The sequence below is a fragment of the Solanum lycopersicum genome, chromosome 1 (genome assembly GCF_036512215.1).
Source record: "Solanum lycopersicum chromosome 1, SLM_r2.1".
Taxonomy (NCBI): Eukaryota; Viridiplantae; Streptophyta; class Magnoliopsida; order Solanales; family Solanaceae; genus Solanum; species Solanum lycopersicum.
The window spans coordinates 82,137,096-82,157,845 of NC_090800.1; the positions used below are offsets into that span (position 1 = coordinate 82,137,096).

Below are 20,750 nucleotides of genomic sequence, written 5' to 3' on the forward strand. Positions count from 1 at the left end.
TTGTCAAATGTTGTATAAAATTTACACATGAACATATAAGTTATTTCTTCTACCTATCAAACTTCATATAAGTTATACAAACATTTTTTTGATAATAAATGTGAAATATTATCATTGCAACAACAAGAACCATTCACAGAATTAAAGAGCATTCAGTATCACCATCCCCTTCTTAGGATGGTTGCAGCAAGTATCTAGACCTCAAGCAAAAAATCAGAGAAGCCATACCAACAATCTAGTTACAAATTCTAGACGTTAAGTTAGTGCATCTATGAGCTCTTTTAGAGCAGTGTAACATATATATCCTCTCCCAAATCTCCCTTTGAATCTGTGCTATAACAAAACTCGTATTTATATGTATGTTCTTGAAAATCTTCATGTTCCTTACTCGCCAAGTGTGATAAATCATAGTACCATAAATTGCTACAACTATTTCCTTTTGGAACCTCTTCCATTTTCTTCTTTAGAACCATTGTAGATTTTGTATTACTCTCCTCTGTTGCAAGTACAGATCTGACCGTGTAGGGAGAGCGACCATTATTTTTAATATCCAGCCATATGTAGCAAACAAATGATTCTGATTCTCTATTTCATTTTCCTCACACAAGCAGCATGTAAGGTAATCAACTGAACTATTCAATCTAGTCATTCTTTCCTTTGGTAAGTATTCTATTTTGGGAAGCAATCCATAGGATCATTCTATGCTTTAGTAGCATAATTGAATTCCATAGAAGCTTTGCTTCTTTTACTCGAGACAACTGATCAAATAAAATAATATAACTCTTGAAAAGTGAAATTATCGAAGGAGAAAATTATGTAGGTTATATATAGCTTATTTATTATTCATCTAACGAACAACTCCTCCATGATAAGATCAGAACAAATTATTTAGACCCTTAAAAAACGATTAATTAAATGTATTTAAGATCTGAATAATTAAATTTAAGCCTTTATAAGCGAACAAACCATTATTTATCTAACAAACAACTCCTCTTCTTTCATTTTCCAAACACACAGTGACCCATAAATCTCCCGACCCGACCGACCCAACCGACCCGTTAAACTATTCTTCATAAATCACCCAAACGAAACGCTTCTGCATCACTGTACCCTTCTCTCTCTCTCTCTTCACAGTGAGTTCGCCATGGCATTTCCGTACTTGGAAGCAGTTGTTGGTACGGCTTCATTATTTTCTATTTTTTAAGGTCAAATGTTTTAGGTTCTTGATCAAACATTTGTGGATTGAATCTCCAAATCTTGAATTAAAGTACTCGGGGTTTTTTCTGTTGTTTGTTTTAGAAAGAAAGAAACACAAACTTCTTTTTGGATATCTTTAACTTAATCGGAACCTGTGAAAGTCTTGACATGTTTTATGCACGTTACGTCCGTTGATTTTTTCTTGGTCTGGAAGTTCAAAGTCTTGGGGTTCTTGATTAAGTTTTCGTAGGGTCTCGTTTGAATGTGTTCCTTTTCTAAGAAAGAAATAGGCATTTAAGTTCTTGGTTTTCTTGAATAATCTTGAAGACAGTATGGACAGGACCATATCTTTTTAGGAGTCTTGGCATCCTCTATTTTGTAATTTTTGTTTTATTTTCTTGTTCTTGTAATTTATTGTTTGCACTTCTTATTTTGTTTTCTTGTACTTATTTTTGTTTGTTTAATGTTGACATATGATCAATTTAAATGGTGAAACATGGTCATTGAAGATTCATATAGTCGGCCCAACTTGTTTCGATTTTGGCAATGGGGCATTGTTGTTGTTGAAAAACTTTTATGAAAACACCAAAGTTATTAAACGTAGCCAACGCCAATATATTAGATTGCATTAGAGTTTTGGTGAATATGTCGATGACTGATTTAGTATTCTGTTAAGTGTTTGCTGAGAAACTAAATTAGAATTTAATTTATTAAGGTCCGGCTTGGTTCTGTTCAGTTTATGAGATGTGTTGTGTCATCTAATGTTTCACCCCTGTAAATCGTTAGTTTTTTGTATCACTTGGTTGTTAATTGGCTGTTTGCTCCAGACTTTATCTTGGACTTGACTCGATTTTTTTAGTGCCTTCTTTACATACTGTAGTATAAATCTCCCTTTTTATTGTGCTTTTGGCTTTAAATTTTCTCTTGAATCTTACAGGTTTCATGATATTAATGTATATATTTGAGTCATACCTTGATGTACGGCAGCATGCTGCTCATAAATTGCCAACACTTCCCAAACCTTTGGTGGGAGTTATCAGCCAGGAAAAATTTGAGAAGTCCCGTGCTTATAGTCTAGACAAAAGGTTGCTCTCCTACTTGTTTTTTCACTTGTTTTCTTTTGTTCACGGGACACAATCTTACTCTTATCTGCTCTTGTTCTATTTGGTTTGGTTTCCGTTTTAACTTTTTGGTCTTTATTTTGTTTCAGTTACTTCCATTTTATCCACGAGTTTGTTACCATAATTATGGACTCTTCCATCTTGTACTTCCGGATATTGCCCTGGTTTTGGAAGGTGAATGGTTCATGTTTTATCTTTAGAATGTTCTCTCTTGCCACTCTGGAAATTCAATTGACTTTGTGTTTTATTTTCTGGCAGAGATCAGGAGAGTTTCTGGTATTCCTTGGTCTCAATGCAGAGAATGAAATATTTCACACACTCTCATTTTTAGCAGGAGTTATGGTTTGGTCACAGGTGCATATGGATATCTTTTTGGATTCTTGTTCATAATGGTTGACATTCTTGGAGTTTTTTGTCATTAAAATAGTGTAGCGTTATGTTAAAATCTATATTTAATGCACAAATCCTCAGATTCACTCCCCTTTGAGTTACAGAAGTTCTAACTTTCCGTAATGCTTCGGGTACTTTGTTGTCTGTGTAATTCCAGACTAGAGTAGTTACCATTTTATGAATTTGACCAAATCGCTCATAGTTTCTAGTCTCGGAACTTGGAACTATAGTGTTTCTACTTAATTTAGTTGTCAACTGCTTGTCCTTGTGAGCCGAGCTTGCATAAAAATTTTGAACTGTGAAATGTAAATGAAATTATGCCTCACGGATGACGTTATCCATTGTAACATGAATGCTAGCTGACAAGGTTAAGGTTGATGATTTTTGATCTGCGTTTGATTATGTAATAACTCCTTGTTTGCTTATTTGAGGGGTTTTGCGTTAGTTCTTGTCAGGAAACTTGTCTGTTTCTTGTTTTGTAAGATAGTATGCTATAACGACATATGAACCGACCCAACCAACAACCAGAGCTGTCAGCATTGTATGAACAGAGAGCAACCTAAAAACCACTAATTTTGGTTTTGGATCTTCCTAATCATTCACGCAGGAGATCCGAACTCATTTTTTTCTGATCATTTGAGAAAAAGATTCATTCTTTTCATAAAAATTAGGAGGTAAAATAAAAAACGATTTCTTTTTCGATTTATCTGTGGCCTCATTCAGAAATTGTTTTTGATCCAAATCGCAGGAATCAATAGAAAAGGCAAATCCCTGTTTAAGTATCTGATGAATAATTGTTGCTGAAGCTTTCATGCATAAAGGCTTCCTATATATCCTAATGAGTTCTCTGTATAGCGTTCTTTGAGCTCAAGTAATGTAGTTTGGTTCACATTGGCTGAAACTGTAAACGATATGTACAGTCCTGGTCTTCCTTTTTCTTTTTTGTTGGATTAAAGATAGCTCCAGTTCTAATTTAATTATCTTCTTTGTCATCTCTTATTCTGGTGCTCTCTACGAAGAATCATGCTTAAGTAAAGGCGTCGGCCTGAATTTAAAATTCACATGCAAATATGTTTGCAGTATACCTATGTTTTGTTTTGTCTCTTAGATATAATACACAGTTACCAATTTCAAAAAAAGTGTCGACCTGTTTACTGAACTCCTAGGGTGAATTTTTATAACTTGGTACTTTTGGTCCTGGTTCGCTTAATGTCTGACCTGACATCTTATTCATGCTTTGTACTGCAATGACCTGCAACTTTGATTTGTAGTTTTACGTTTTTGGTTTATCAGAGATCAATACATCTTTTTATTAGTTCCCAGTTTGTAAACAATTGTGAAATACTTCTATTTGCCTAGAGATTACTTTATTGTGGTGAACTTGCTATTGGTTCCTCTTCTGAAATGATACAATTAACAGGTAGAAACGTATTACAAGAAACATGTTGTTTACTGCAACTACTGTATTTGGTTTTTACTGTTTAGTATAGTGATATCCTGGACCAATGATGTCTTAAGTATTCTGGATTGACTCAAAACATTATGTCTGTCCTAATCTTTATAATCTGGTATCAAGCTAATTTTCAATTACTTGTACAGATCACCGATCTGCCATTTTCGTTGTATTCAACCTTTGTTATCGAGGCCCGCCATGGGTTCAACAAGGTATCATGGAAGTAATATCATTCTTTTTTCCATCATAAAAAGTTCCATTTGTCAATTCTTGGTGGTTTAACATGTCCTTTTGGAATTTGAATTGTTTTCGTGATGCAGCAAACAGTGTGGTTATACTTCAGGGATATGATAAAAGGAATTGCTTTATCTATTGTGATTGGTCCTCCCATTGTGGCTGCCATTATTGTTATAGTACAGGTACTGCCGCATTTTATGTATTAAAGGATACATTCTGTTGCAGTTATGGTTAATTCAAGATTTTAACGTGCTGTAGCCCTCACTTATTCATCTCATTTGACATCAATCTGTTCTTGGATCTCCATCTCATTTACTTTTGATTGGGGTCTAGGGATGCTCCTTGCATGTACATTTGAGGCTGGTCATATTGTGCATTCCACTAACAGTGTAAAGCAATTCTTGATTTGCAGAAAGGAGGTCCTTACTTGGCAATTTACTTATGGGGATTTATGCTGGTTTTGTCTCTTGTTATGATGACTATCTACCCAGTACTAATTGCTCCACTTTTCAACAAGTTCACTCCGGTAAGTAGTACATCAACTCTCTCTTCCCCTAACGAAGAGGAAAACATATTTCGCGCAGCTCCAAAGTGCTGATTAGGTTTTCTTCCGATGACTAGCTTCCACAGGGAGAGCTTAGATTGAAGATCGAGAATCTTGCATCCTCACTCAAATTTCCCCTAAAGAAATTGTTTGTTGTTGATGGCTCCACAAGGTCAAGCCATAGCAATGTGAGTACTTTGTTTATTATAGTGATATATGCGTAGTAGTTATACATGTATGCTGGTTGAATTTTACTTGTTGCAAATTCATGCTGCCTAGGTTTCATAGGTTGTGTGGTCCAAGATCCAAGCTGTTCTAGTAAAGTCTTAGATGATAATTTTTGTTGTTAAATTGGGCCAATTTTGTTCTGATTCCAGTTTGAAGACTTGTAATCCTCTTGGTAGTCTGTGATAGCCTTTTGCGGCACAGACAATCAGAGTTTAGATGGTTGTGTTAGGGTTTCTCCTCTAAGATCTTTTGCTTCAATATCTTAACTTTAACTAAAGCAGGTTTGCAATAAACATCTCTTATTAGCTATATCTTTCTTTTGTACCTTCCTATTTTGTCATATATTTTGGAGATGAGGGTGTGTGTTCTGTTTTCTCTATGGTTTGTAAAAGGTTTAGTAAAGGTATTCCACTTCCATTTTGAACAATTCGAATATGATAAACAGCTAAGATGTACAGGAGCTAACTCGATTCTGTCTATAGATTTCTCTCTTATTTTCTGTTTTGAATTTCGTTTCTTTGATAGTTAGTTATCTTTCAGCTAGAAAAGAATGTTCAATTTCACACAGCTAGTGCACTTGCAATGATAAACAATGGTTGAACAAGTTCTTATTCTCTTGCATTTGTATGTGGTGAATGGTAATGAGATGATACAACCACGTCCTACAGAGGAACTATTGATAGACTATTGTACAAATTAGTTGCAAACCCATCTTGTGCTTTTTGGGATAAAAAATACGTACAAAGATTCTTTTATCAGTTTCAAAAAATACACAAAGAATTTTTCCCCTCTGCTGCCTTCTGAAGTTATCTTGCTTACGCTTTCACATTTGTTGTTGGAGTTCAATATAGTTTTCTGATGCTCACTTTGATTTCATTTTCAAGTTAAATGCGTACAATAATCATATACGATAGTTCTCTAGTCCTCATCCCATCTACATTAACCACATTATATTATTAGATGTGTCGTTGGCTAGGATTCTCACACAGGTGTATGTAGAAGTGTGCCTACACTTCCTGGGCTTTATAGATACAAAACAGCATTTACGGCTTCAGGTTCCAGCTTGTAGTGATCAACTTATTCTTACTTCATGTAGAAAGCTGAGCTTTTTTATCATATTAGTTTTTGGGATATTGTAGTTTCTGGGGGCAAAAGGGATATGAAAATGGGTATTGTAAATCTATCTGTCCACTCATTTGTTGGAGTTATGTCACGTGTGACTTGAAATATTGATTGTCACAGAGGGTATAATATTGTCCTGATGTTTTCCTGTAGTTTCCTATTTGTCTCATCTCTTGTATACCTATTTATCTATTATCTTTTCTCTTAATCCATGGACTGATCTTGTGTCTGCAACCATTTGCTAGGCATACATGTACGGATTCTTCAAGAACAAGCGCATTGTCCTCTATGATACACTCATCCAGCAGGTGTGGTGTCTATAAAACCTGGTTTTTCTTCTGGTCTTCTGCTCATTGCTATTAGTGATGAAGTTATGAACATTTAATCAACGTCTTGAAATGGTTTTGTTGGTAAAAGGTTGTTCTAAGATGGTAAGGAGTGTCTTTGATTCTGAGAAAAATTGAAGATGGTAAAATATGTTACTGTGATCATTTTACCAAAACCAATTTTACGTCGCATTTCGGGCGGACTTGTATGCTAATGGTTGTTCATTGAAAACACTTTCTGCTATTTCACTGCTTTAGTATTGAGAGTCCTCAAGGTGATATGCTAATTTACCGTATTTGAGAGTTGTGTACACCAGCTTAAGTTGGAGTTATATCTTGAGGAATGAATGTATACAGGTCCAGTGTCATTATTTGTTGGGACTCTTCATTTACATTTCTAACCAATTAAAAATGATATCTATTTCTTTGAACTGATTGGATGTTAGAATGATGTCTTTGCCAATTACTGCACATGTCATATGATAGTCACTCCTTATATGTGGTATCCTTGTAGCTAGACTCATGAAGATACATATAGTATGATAGATGTCGAGAATTTTGGTCAACACACTCTTTTTCTCCCCATTATTTCTTTCTTCTCCTTTTATTATTTTTCTTGCTTTTAAAAAATGATTCTCTTTAATCCCTTTTAGTTTGTATTTTTGGTGTCCTTTAATTTCACTTATTTATGCTCTGTAGTGCAAGAATGATGAGGAAATCGTTGCTGTTATTGCACACGAGCTTGGTCACTGGAAACTTAATCACACAATGTACTCCTTTATTGCTGTTCAGGTAGGCCAATTGATTCCTGAAGCCATGCTTTCAGTTATTCATATTTCAGTCTGTTAGCAGTTCTTTAGGGTGGGTAGGCTGCAGGAGGGACTTCCATCTCTAGCTGGCCAAGAAATTTACTGAGGTCACTCTAGTCAATAGCAGAACCCCCGACCACCCGCCTGCTAGGTCTTACTCTTTATTGATTTTATTCTCCTTTTTCTTAATAACCGAGAAATCTGTCCGTGACCCGGCCTTTGGACCACTTTTGACAGAGAATACTAATACTAGCACACATATCATAAATGAGGAATGATTGGGTTAGATAGTTTAGTCATGTCCTAGGTAAACCTGTATGAAGCCGTTTGTAGGAGTGATTATGTAATTTTTGAAGGTGCTAAAAGGAGCAATTAGTCAGGTAGATGTAAAATCACATGAAGGGAAGTTGTAAGAAAAGACCTACAATTGCACATAATCAATCTAGATAAAATCTCATCTATGGTTACACTTATACTTGGCCGACAAAGATTTTCATTGCTGGGTTAGGAATAATGTCTTGTGGATATAACTGTGAGAGGTTGAAAATAATTTGTTAGTATAAAGGACCTGATATAGTAGAATGAGTACCTTGATTCATATAGCTAACTTAATTAATCTGGGTCTATAATGTAGTTTGATTGAACTATTGGTATGCAACTTTCTAGGTGGATCCAACCCAGTTCCGTGTTTTGGGGTTTTCCTTTCCTCCTCTTGCTTATTTTGTCAGTTTTTAGAGTCTTCTCTGACTTTCGGAGTCAAAATTTCTTGCTTCCTCTGTGCTCCTAATACAAGATATCTACTTGAAAGAAGCCGTACTAGTTTCTTTGCACAGTATATTTCCTTGATCAAGTTACTCCCATCATAATCCTTGATCAGTTTCCAATCATATGATGCTAAATGCATCTGCCGAATAATGATACTTGAACCATGGCAGCCCTCTCCTTAATCGGCTTTCTCATCATCAAAGTTTTGAAATGCATATGCTGAATAATAACTCTCATAGCATGCATATGGTGAATAATTTTATTCTCGAAGCACTATATTTTTTTCTGAGTTCCATTGGTTCCCTTTCTGACTGGCGATTTGGTTGAAGATATGAGATTTTTAATAGCAGCTTGAATGCAGTGCTGAAGAGGGCCTCAGTAAAACAAATTTGATTTGAATCCTCACTGTCATCTGTATTGTTTAGGGTTGTCACTGTCAACAAGTCTTTCTTGATTCTCAATTTCGGATCGGGATCACTTGAGCATTTGTTCTATAGAGCCAAGTATTTTCCAACTGCCAAACAATTTGAAGTCTGATCTTTTTAGTGCTAGACTCGGTTGGGCAGCCACTTGTACGTGGAGAAAAGTGACCTCGATATTTGGGAATCTGCCATTGCAGTGTACTTTCAGGACTATTAACATTAGGTTTATCATATTCTGGTAAAAGGTTTTGGTTTCAGTTTATGCGTTGATGATTGCCCCTGTTTTTGAACTATTGATGGTTGACTGGGATTTGTTGGTGGAATCAAGTTGTAAGATGATGTTGCAAGTTATTGTTTATGGACTTCACTATTGTAAATCTTTTGGAAATAAAATGCTGGTGAAACTAATTGATTATCCTCACTAGCATTCAACTGGACAGGCTTACATTGCTTAGTTTCAGGTGCATGACTTTCTGACTCTTGTTGAATGACGTCTGATGTTGAGATATTATCTTGCTTCTCCTTTACCTGATTGGAATGCTCGCGCATATATATGTACTTAACCATGTGGTGCATACATATGTACATATATGTACATATATAATTGTTGTCCTTTTAGTCTAACTTAACTTTAGATTCATGTTCATCCTTTTCTGACAGAAGTATATCCCTGCAGATTCTCACGTTCTTGCAGTTTGGAGGGTACACTCTTGTTAGGAATTCAAAGGATTTGTTTCAGAGTTTTGGCTTTGATACACAACCAGTTCTCATTGGACTCATCATATTTCAGGTAACACTGGACATCTGGTCAGGAGGTGTGGCGATTAGGAAGGTTTAACTATGATAACTGAAGTCTGAAATATTGAAATCCCTTTCAAGTGGCATCTTTTAGGTCATAATTACCAGTTTAGGAGGAAATTTCTATGTAGGATTACTTGAGATTTTCAACACGCCTTCAAAACTTAGAAAGAAATGACCCTTTTTTTGCTTCCGTTGTCTGAACTGTGAATCTCCATTTTTCATTTTCTAGCTCAGATCAAAATAATGATTCATGTTTCTGAAGAGGGAAATTTTTTAACTTATCGTGTAATCAATGGGACTTGCATTTTCTTTTCTCAATACAACTTATATTCATTTTTTGGAAACCTCTTGATTTACTTATATTATAAAACAGTTCATATTTTGTAGTCATATCTTAAAGTCATTAATAGTTAAATCGAGATTTTCATTTTGAAATGTTCTTTCACTTTAAAGTCAAATCCTGGCATAAATTGTGACTAGTACCTTAAGGTTCTTCTTCTTTGTGATAGTCAATAATTTAGTGTATGCAACCAGGTTGGTCTTCACTATTATATTGTTTGAAATACTGCAAAGAATACTGGGATTAATGTTTTTCAATTAAAAATCAATGACTTTTTTTCTAATTTGTTCAATATAATGGTTATTGTTGCAGCATACTGTGATACCTCTTCAGCACCTTGTGAGCTTTGGCCTTAACCTTGTAAGCCGTGCCTTTGAGTTCCAGGTAAATCTCGGTTTAGCGCTTATCTTCTATTTTGAATCATTGTTTACCCCCAAAAAGCTTTTGCTTGAGCTAATGTGAAGCCATTGTTTACCCCGAAAAGCTTTACTTGAACTGTAATGTGAAGACATTGTTTACCCCCTAAAAGCTTTAACTTGAACTTGATGTTTTTTCTTTCTCAAGGCTGATGCATTTGCGAAGAAACTGGGTTATGCTGCACCTCTTCGAGCTGGTCTTGTGAAACTGCAGGTTAACTTTCTCTACTTTTTCTGGAACATCTCAGCTTTAATATTTAGGAACAGTTTTCATCTATCATTTTCACTTAATATTATATAAAACCAGAGATTATTGGATTGTGCATGTTGTCCTTTACTTTGAAGTAATTTGCATGGTACTAGATATGTATAATCTTGTCTGATGTCTTGCAGGAAGAGAACTTGTCATCTATGAATACAGATCCTTGGTATTCAGCCTATCATTATTCTCACCCTCCCCTCGTTGAAAGATTGGCTGCCATTGATGAATCTGATAAGAAGACGGAGTGACACATTCATGGGAGTTTCACCGTTCTCGTTCTGCAAGCATAGATATTATACTTGCAACGTCATGTATGCTGATATTGTCATGTTATATTCACAACATAGGGCTTTAGAAGGGTGTTTGAGGGGTTGTAAGGATCGTGGTTTTGTCATCCATGTGGTTTACATTAGTGGAAAACTTTGTCTAGGTCGAAAATTTACCCCTAACCATACTTTTGGTAACTCTTCTAAAGGGTTCGATATTTTCGAGTATTGATGGTGATGTCCTAGCTTCTCACACATTCGAAACTTTTCACAGTTTGGAAAACAAGCTAATGAACCTAGGATTAACATACATTATTGGATTAATTGTGGTCGCAATTGTTTTCAATAAAATGTACATTTCGATCATGTTGGTAAACTAGTTATTCATTCTGATGGAAAGGAGCTCATTACATGTCCATTGATGTTGGTACATGACTACAATAAGCTATAATTTAATCAACTTTTTTTGGTAACTAGGCATTAAAACCTTATTTTAAGTGCAAAAGTTACATCTGCACGTATCATTCTCTTGTCTTTACTAAAGTTGGATACTTAAGGAGGAAGAATGAGAGTGGTATACATACAATCATGTAGCTTTATAATAAACCAATAGGATTCCAACAAAAGGGTAAAGTATCATCATAAAGGTCAATTATTTCTTTGGAGAAAAAAATTCTAAAGATAGCACATTCACAACCAAAAGCTAATGATAGTTTAACCATATATAAATAAGTTTCCCTAATTCAACATCAATCAAGTGGTTTAAGTTGACAACCATTTGGACACATCTAAATGATAAATTACTTTAATGATCCTCAACTAAGAGGTGGGGTTGTCAAAATGTTAATTATAAAGTACCTAGTTGTTGTTTTAAATGATTTCTCTTTTTCCTTTTGTTCAGTCGATTTCACTTGTCCATTATACTAACAATAGTTTTTATGTATCCACTTTACACTTTGTTTGAATGTTTATTATGTATTGTTTTATAATATATTGTATAGTATTGGATTGGATTTAAGAATATAATGTTTAGATATATTATATTATTTTTTGCCGTTACCTAGTTGTTGTTTTAAATGCTTTTTTTAACTCTGTCTGTTCAATTTCATTTGTCCATTATATTAAAAGTAAATTCTACTTTTATTTGTTCACTTTAGACTTTGTTTGGATAGTTATTATGTATTGTTTCATAATATATTTTATTGTATTGGATTGGATTAAAGAATATAATATTTGGATAAATTATATTATTTTCCGTCGTTACATAATGTTATACATCTATGATTTGAATAATAAACCTACAAGAAAAGTAAGGTACGAGCTAGAGCTATTTTGAAAAGGTAGGATAAAAGATGAAATATGATTAGTAAACAATAAATAAAGACAAAATGAGAATAAAATATCAAGGTAATGACGCGATCACACCTTATCAGTCGTTACATAAAACAAATCTTTTCGTTGTTACCTAAAGATGAATTTAAACGATATGATATAACAGAACTTAAGTAACAATCAAAATAAATATTGTATTTAAATTAACAATACAGTATAATAGAACAGGTAACAACCATCCGAACTAGGTTTTAGCATATTAAGAAAATAATAATTTTATTTTTCTATTTTATACTTAATATTAATTATTCATTTCTCAATTTTTTAATTATTGTATACCAATATATGAATATCATAGCAAAATATGTATATTTTATTTATTATTCCTTAATAAATACATAAAATCATTTATAAACAAATAAAAATGATGAACAAATAAAAATGAACGAATGAACGGAGGAAGTAAATTATTTGAGGTGTTTGATGTCAAAATCCTACTCCCTACTTGTATCCAACCGTTAGGATTTAGGAAGTGGGAACCAGGCAGTAGGTTTTGTAATAATAAATTGAGATATTTTAAAGTTATAACAATTCATTATATTAATATAAAATATAGTTTTAAACAATCATAATTTAGCATATTAAATCAAATAAATTAATGTTATTTTCTTCTAGTTATCAGTTAATATATCCAAAAAAAAAACTATTCATTTAATAAAATATATTTTTTAATGCATATAACTTCTTTATTTCTCTTTTCTATTTGCATTGAAATTTTATAGTCTAGATTCACGCAGTTTATGACTTATTTAAGAAATTTTGTTTTTCAACGTATATAGCCTTTTTTATTCTTTCTTTCATGCTCGCATTAAAATTTAACTAATCTAGATTTATCCCGAACACGACTCATTTAAGAAAACATTTTCTATTAAAATTATTTCATTACTCAAAAAGTCAAATTTCAAACCTAACGACTATTGTTACTTGAATTCAAACTAGTTAATTAAAATCTAATTAATCTAAATTTACGCAATATATAATTCATTTTTCTATTAAAAAATATATATTTAAAACTCAAATTCGAAAACGTAGTAACTTAAACTGAAGTAAGTGATATAGCACATAATTCAAAGAATTCCAAATTGGGACACACATGTCATTTTCCAATTATCAAGACTTTTTCTCATCATGGGCTGTCTTTATTTTGTGTCAGCAATTATAGACCCCTAAACTTTTAGATATTGTATTTGGACCCTTCTAATATTTTTTTCCTTTTGAACTCACATTTAGTAGTAGTTTATTTATATTTATTTATTATTTAAGTTTAAATAAGTATTTCATTTAAACTCAAAAGTTGAGGTTGAGATAGAGTTCTGATTTGGAATTAAATCTATGAACATGTTTGTATCTAAATATTTTAATTATTTTCAAAATTTATATTTTAAATAAGATAAAGATTAAACAATAAAAAAATTTACATCTTATTTATGATGATTTTTTTCTATTCAAAAATATTTTTACCCTTCCAATATATATAATTAATGTCAATTGCTTGAAATGTTCATCATTATCCAATAACAATTAAAGGCCTGCATGGTTATGAAGAATTAGTCATTATATATAATTCAAATACTATTTGTTGGCTAAAAACTATAGTTATATATTTAATATCGTTTATACACAAATATTTAGTTGCTCCTTTGTGCGAGATCGAATATGAAATACGAATACAAAAACTAGTATTAATACGTGAATTAAACTAATTAAAATAATTTAAAACACTCGTAATATCTTCAAAATTAATTAATGTAATACAAATAATCAAACATCTAACGATAAATAATTTTTATATTACAATTTTTATTATTAGAGTTTTGATTAAATAATAGATCGCGCACTGCAAGCTGCATGGCTAATTCGGGAGTGACGCTACTCCCAACTCCAAACTCAAAACTCAAATTCAAGACTTTTAATTAAGGATGAAATAGTTTCACTATTACACCACAACCTATGTCGATCATTCTTTACGTTGCTAATATTTGTTTTTTTTTCCTTGAAGGGGGGGGGGGAAATGACATTTTTAAAAAAAGTAAGATACTTAATTCGAAGTTTCTTAAACTTATGGGGGTTAATATAATAATAAGAAACAACAGACAATATTACAAGTTGCTAGCCTGGCAGAGAAAAAAAAGAGAAAAGGGGAGATTCTCGCCCGTACTCTCTCTCTCTCTCTCTCTGCCCACTTCTCTCTGTCTATAGTCACCGGAAAATCAAGAATTCCACCGGAAAAACCCCATTTCAAAGTTTACACTATTCTGCCGATAAACCCATTGCCCCACCATTAAAATCAAGAATCCGACCAGAATATCGCCGGGAAACGAAACCGTACTCATTCAGTATTCCATTTTGTTAGTTTTACTCATAAAATAGTAATACGTAGTAATATAACTGAAGTTATTGGAAATACAGATGCACTGAAGTGATTTTGATTACTGAAAAAGATGTCTGTGTACGATGCGGCGTTTGTGAACAGTGAGTTATCGAAGAACACTTCGATATTTGGATTGAAATTGTGGGTGGTGATTGGGATCTTTGTTGGAGCTGTATTTGTTCTCATACTCTTCCTTCTATCACTCTGTATCACCGCTTCTCGCCGCCGCACTACCACCCAAAAAGGCAAACTCCACCGTCCTATCAATTCTGAGCTTACCCCAGTTGTCTCCAAGGAAATCCAAGAGATTGTCCACCATGACACCGCCCAAGATCACCGCCCCATTGTCCTTCAGGTGTGTTTTTCTTCTTGTTGTGGTCCCTATTTTTACTTTGAAAATTTCGGTTACATACTCTGATTTTCGTCTTTTAGCTGTTTCTTTTTTGTGTGTGTTGATATATGGTTAAATTTGTATGTTCAGTAGAAAAAATGGCATCTTTTGATAGTTTGGAGCTTTTCTGAATTGGGTATTTTGCTTTATGTAGAAACAAATTTAATCTGATAACTTCGAAAATTTTCGAATTGAGATTTTTGCTTTATGATGAAGATAATGTTATCTTTGATAGCTCAAAGATTATGTGAACTGAGAATTTTGTTCTTTATTGAAAAGAGATGTAAGATTTGGTTCCTTAGATTGTTTTCCATTAGGAAATTTGAGTTTTGTTTTCTTATGATAACAATTTTTTTACTTTGAAAGTTCAGTTATATACAGTGCTTTTTTTATTTAATTACTATTTCATCGAGGTTATTTAGTTTTTTTTTGTGAAGATTGATATGTGTTCAGTTTTCTTTTTTTGAATTTGGGATTTTTGTTGTATGTTAAAAGAAAAAAAATCTTTGACAACTTTGAGATTTTTTGAATTGGGAATTTTGCATTTTATCGGAGAAAGATATAAACTTTTTTAAGTTAGATTATCTTCAATAAGAAATATCGAGTTCCCTTAAAAATTGGAACTTGATTGGTGTTGTTACCCTTTATATATCAGGCTGTGCCAGAAATACAGATCAACATGGGGAAGGTGGAGCACAGAGTGGTGTTTTCAGACAAGATGCCTGGGGCATCAAGCGGTGAGAGCAGGGCGACTAGTGGAGCTGAAACGGGGTCGTTAGGGAATAGTGGGCAATTGCCAGAAGTATCACATTTAGGGTGGGGAAGGTGGTATACGCTGAGAGAGCTCGAGGCTGCCACTAATTGCTTGTCTGATGAGAATGTAATTGGAGAAGGTGGGTATGGAATTGTGTATCAAGGTGTATTGACTGATGGCACCAGAGTAGCTGTGAAAAATCTCTTGAATAACAGGTAAAAACCATTGATGCTGATTTTTATTATACATTGATATCTTTCAGTGTTTGGTCACTTTCTTTGTTTATTTGCTTGTTTCTCATTTGGGCTTTGCTAAAAATATAAATAATGTCTTCAACTTACATGAGATAATTAATGGCGCTTAGATTCTGCAGTTGTTCCTGTTATCAAGTATGATTTCTTTACGTGCACTCACGCCTCCTACCATTGTGAACGGAAGTACATATTCTTTCTTGGTTCTTCTGAACTTCTGCTTTTAAGTCTCCTCCTGTAGGTGTGAAGTGTTCTTTTTTTGTTTCAAGTTGAAAACCAAGTAGATATCTTAATTAACATATTAAAATCAGGAAGAAACAGATAAAACGTAAGGTTTGTTTAATGCTTCTACCTTCCTTAATTCCTTTGTTTGCGTTTGGAGAAATTTTGTCTTCCTACTAAAAATTGAAGATTCTGATCTTACTTGGCAACTGCATTATCATTTCTTTCCAATCTTAAGCGCATGATAGGAGTACTTATCTGGATAAATAATTTTGTGGAAGTTGTTAATGGGATCAATAATCTCAGGGGTCAAGCAGAGAAGGAGTTTAAAGTGGAGGTAGAAGCTATTGGGCGTGTAAGACACAAGAATCTCGTGAGGCTGCTTGGCTACTGTGTTGAAGGAGCTTACAGGTATCAATTTCAACTCTATAATTTGAATTCTAAATTGTAGTTTGCTTTGAAGGGTCGATAGACTGAGTGTATCTTTCTGCTGTTTAGAATGCTTGTCTATGAGTATGTAGATAATGGAACTTTGGAGCAATGGCTTCACGGAGATGTTGGGGATGTCAGTCCTTTAACATGGGATATTAGAATGACTATAATAGTGGGCACAGCAAAAGCGTATGTACTCAGAAACTTCTTGTACATATCAAGGTTTTAAAACGTAGCTTGACTGCTAGTTCTCTATGTATACTGCAGTTTAGCATATCTTCATGAGGGTCTGGAACCTAAAGTGGTTCATCGAGATGTAAAATCCAGCAACGTACTCCTCGATCGCCAATGGCATCCAAAGCTGTCGGATTTTGGGCTTGCTAAACTCCTCAATGCAGAGAGGAGCTATGTGACAACTCGTGTAATGGGAACATTTGGGTCAGTGAATTCTGCTTTTGAGATCAATTTCAGTCTGTGAATTGGGCTTCTTCTATAGGATCAATCTAATGTTCGTTGTTAGGTGAAGCTATTACTTAACTCATTATTTCTTTACCAGTTATGTTGCACCAGAATATGCTTGTACCGGCATGCTTAATGAGAAGAGTGACATTTATAGCTTTGGAATACTTATCATGGAGATAATTACTGGCAGAACTCCAGTTGATTATGGTAGACCAAAAGGCGAGGTTAGTTTTTTCTTTTCTTAATCAATCTATGAACATCACAGAGTAATATATGTTTCATACAACTAAGATTTGGAAACTAATGGCAGACTAATTTGGTGGAGTGGTTAAAAATGATGGTTGGTAATCGACAATCTGAGGAAGTGGTTGATCCTAAGTTGCCTGAAATGCCTTCTTCAAAAGGACTCAAGCGTGCTCTTTTAGTTGCTCTTCGGTGTGTTGATCCTGATGCTCAAAAGAGGCCTAAAATGGGACACATTATCCACATGCTAGAGGCGGATGACCTGCTGGTTCGTGATGTATGTATCATTTCCTTTCCTTTTTGCTATCTGATAATGTCATTTCGTAAGTTTCCTGATTGTTTATCTGTCACTTGTACAATCTGTAGGAACGTCGTATTGGTAGAGAAAGAGAATCGTCTTATTCCCACCGTGACTACAAACAAGACAACCAAGCTGGTCCCAAGTTAGCCAGAAAACAATATGGTGATGGAGCCCCAGAAACTAGTGAAGGAAATAGTAGTAGAAACCATAATTTGCCATCTAGTTGGAGATAAAAGTTATAAATGAAAACATATGATCATATCAATATTTATATATCTAAATGCTTATCCTATTCTTTTCTGTTCTTCATGTAATTCTTTTTCACTAACCTTAATGATTTCTATACTATTCTTTTTTTCTCCCTTGCTATTATTCTTTGTTGTTCACATACTCACCCACTCTGGCCAGCCACAATGTTACAGTTTTTCATATTTTGTAAGGATAAGGATTCCTTCATTGTACTTTTACAACTAGTGGCCCCTGGCTCTTTGCCAGCTAACTTTGCTCATTTAGGAACCCATTATTGGCTTCTAGTTACTCTTTTTAATTTTCTTTGATCTGTTGTTTTGGCATGTTCTATATAGGGGCCATTTGTTTCTTCTTGATTTCAGTGCAATGAACATGTCAATTCCCACAGTATTTTGAAAATGACATCTACAAGTGATTTGGTGGTGTAGAGCTGGCACTTAGGAATCATTAGTGCTAACATGGTGTCACAATTATTTAGTTCATGTCTTGTACATCTTGCCTTCTTTTTTTAATAATCGAGAAATCTCTAAGCAGATATGATTTTGAAACTCGATGGATAATGGAGAGTTAAATATAGTAGAAGACATTATGGAATGGAATCTAAATGTCAGATTTCTAATACTATATTGTTATTTAAGGCTTTTTTTTTGTCCTATGGGATTGGTTGCTTGTTAAGAGTAAGAATAGTGTAATAAATGGAACAGGTTTGTGTTAGAGGAAGAGACATTTATGAATTGCAGAAAGATTGCTTGTTGCTGTTGGAAGTTAGTATTCATTCATGTGATGCTTTTATTTATGCTTTGATTAATAAATTTGAGGGGTCTTTTGGTTCCTCATTGACTCCCATTTTGTACTACCTTTTTCTATTTTTCTAGGTTTTACCGTTTCAAAATCAACTTCAGATATACGATATTAAAGTTGAGGTTGTCAAAGCCAAACTTCAAAATATTATCTAGTGAAATTTTATAAGTGGGGTCTGAGGAGGACAAAATATTGCAATTTCAATAGTTAACAACTCATTCCATTTGTGTACAACTCATTTGCCAACATTAGTTACAAATAAAATAATTTGAAAAAAGTTAAAATAACTCGAGGCAAAAGGATAAGTATACCCTCAAACTATCGTAAATGGTATGCAAATACTCTCCATTATACTTTTGGGACACTGGTGTCCTTGTCGTCCAAAAACTAAAGCATATATGCCCTTCACTCTAATAAAGGAAGACTAAATACGGGAACGTGACACAATTTTATCCGTCGATCCGATATTTAATAAATGTTGGGTCGATAGATAAGATTGTTACACATGTATGTCTGTTAGTATAAAGGATATATATATGCTCTAGTTTTTGGACAGTAAAGGCATTAATGTCTCAAAAATATGACGAATGATATCTGTATATCATTTACGATAGTTTGAGAGGTACATTTGTTCTTTTTCCCATTTGGTAATAAAGGACCAGATTTTGCTAACTCTAATTGGGCCCAATATAAGGTTGGAGGCCCAACAATCACTTTTTGGCTGAATGGCAACTGAACTTATTCGAGATTAGTTGAGATTCTAATTTAGCCCACTAAGAAAATATTGAAATTGCAAACTGTGTCAAAGGATTTTAAGTGTTCAGATTTCAAAGATTTAAAAGAAAAACATGACAATTAATACAGAGTAGCGTAAAACATATATCTAAAGAATCGTAACAATAACAACAAGGTAAAATTATCTAAACACAATAAATCAAAGAAGATATCATATACCAAAAATGAAAATTACATCAATATGCTACAATTGTGATTAATACAGATTTCTAAACTCCTCGATCGAATACATGAATAGACTAGTAATAAGACATGTGTTCAAGTACTTAAACATTACTATCCCTTTGTATTATTCTTCTTTTTATGTTGAAAAAAATAGTCTTCTTCTTCTTTAAAATTTTACAAAGTTGTAATTTTAAAAAAAAATATATTTGTAATCTCAAAGAAAGCAGCAGTACGATACAAAAAATGTGAACTACAAAAATGGTTTAGCTTAATCTGTAAGACATTCTTGCTATTATTAATTAAAAATAATTAAGAAAAATTATTATGCATGCTTTAATTGACCATTTCGACTTTGGTCGAATAAAATTGAGTTCGGAGCCTAAAGGGTATAAAATATTAATAAAAATTTTAAAATGGTATATAAAATTTATATCAACCAAAACGGGAAAATTTCTGGAACAACAGTGATTTCCTCCGCCAGAAAAAGCAAAATCACTGCTAATGCAGCGATTTTGCAAAATGTGATTTTTTATTAAAAAAAATTAAAGAAAATTTTCATTTTTTTAAAAGAAAATCGCTGCCTAGGCAGGGTTTTTCGTAAAAAAAAAATTAAAACAAAAATCGCTTGAAATTAATTATTTTTTTAAAAAAATGAAAATAGGCAGCGATTTTCTTGATTTTTTTTTTTTTAAAAAAAACACATTTTCCAGCAGTAGCAGCGATTTTACTTTTTTTGGCGGAGGAAATTGCTGTTCTTCTAACGATTTTACCGTTTTGATTAATATAAAATTTTATATACCGTTTTTAAATTTTTATTAATATTTTATACCATTTAAGCTTCAAACTCAAATAAAATTCATCAATTGCTATTTGCTTGCTACCTAAAATACACATGTAAGTGCAAATTAAACCTTAAAAGCATCTTAGAAAATATTCCAAATTTGACAAAAAATAATGCAAGCATTTTGTAAAGAATCTTCCATCTTTTCTTTTTCGTTCGAGGGTTGTTTAGAATTGAATATCTGATATACGTACAACTTAAATATGGATGTCAAATATCAATACACAAAACTTATAACGAATTTTGATGTACATAATAGGTACAGAAACGATTTTTTCGCCTATTTTTTTTTATTTAAGAGGTAAGGCTTTTTAAAACATCTCTAGAGAAAAGGAAAAGCATTTTTTGCGTCTCCAACTCTCTACATGCTTCCCTCCCCCA

At 33.3% G+C, this 20,750-nt stretch overlaps 2 protein-coding genes across 2 annotated transcripts; both read left to right on the forward strand.

Moving 5' to 3' along the window:
• Positions 1-917: 917 nt before the first annotated feature.
• Positions 918-11,065, forward strand: LOC101247858 (CAAX prenyl protease 1 homolog). Its single transcript, XM_004229836.5, has 14 exons — positions 918-1,175; positions 2,135-2,282; positions 2,408-2,492; positions 2,577-2,672; positions 4,308-4,373; positions 4,482-4,580; positions 4,811-4,924; positions 5,020-5,130; positions 6,538-6,600; positions 7,318-7,410; positions 9,291-9,404; positions 10,068-10,139; positions 10,320-10,385; positions 10,565-11,065. The coding sequence occupies exons 1-14, from the start codon at positions 1,145-1,147 to the stop codon at positions 10,679-10,681; spliced, it is 1,275 nt and encodes a 424-aa protein (XP_004229884.1). The 5' UTR covers positions 918-1,144; the 3' UTR covers positions 10,682-11,065.
• Positions 11,066-14,192: 3,127 nt separating this feature from the next.
• On the forward strand, positions 14,193-17,890 carry LOC101250738 (probable serine/threonine-protein kinase At1g01540). Its single transcript, XM_004229846.5, has 8 exons — positions 14,193-14,817; positions 15,509-15,822; positions 16,387-16,491; positions 16,579-16,701; positions 16,780-16,950; positions 17,069-17,198; positions 17,285-17,494; positions 17,584-17,890. The coding sequence occupies exons 1-8, from the start codon at positions 14,533-14,535 to the stop codon at positions 17,749-17,751; spliced, it is 1,506 nt and encodes a 501-aa protein (XP_004229894.2). The 5' UTR covers positions 14,193-14,532; the 3' UTR covers positions 17,752-17,890.
• The last annotated feature ends 2,860 nt before the right edge of the window (positions 17,891-20,750 follow it).

What these genes read in the sequence shown, in the direction of transcription:
- LOC101247858 (XM_004229836.5), top strand. Translation starts at nt 1,145, where the DNA reads ATGGCATTTCCGTACTTGGAAGCAGTTGTTG. An exon ending in GTACTTGGAAGCAGTTGTTG is followed by an intron (nt 1,176 to 2,134) that starts GTACGGCTTCAT and finishes TGAATCTTACAG; the next exon opens with GTTTCATGATATTAATGTAT. An exon ending in TATTGCCCTGGTTTTGGAAG is followed by an intron (nt 2,493 to 2,576) that starts GTGAATGGTTCA and finishes ATTTTCTGGCAG; the next exon opens with AGATCAGGAGAGTTTCTGGT.
- LOC101250738 (XM_004229846.5), top strand. Translation starts at nt 14,533, where the DNA reads ATGTCTGTGTACGATGCGGCGTTTGTGAACAGTGAGTTATCGAAGAAC. An exon ending in AAAAATCTCTTGAATAACAG is followed by an intron (nt 15,823 to 16,386) that starts GTAAAAACCATT and finishes CAATAATCTCAG; the next exon opens with GGGTCAAGCAGAGAAGGAGT. An exon ending in ATGGTAGACCAAAAGGCGAG is followed by an intron (nt 17,199 to 17,284) that starts GTTAGTTTTTTC and finishes AACTAATGGCAG; the next exon opens with ACTAATTTGGTGGAGTGGTT.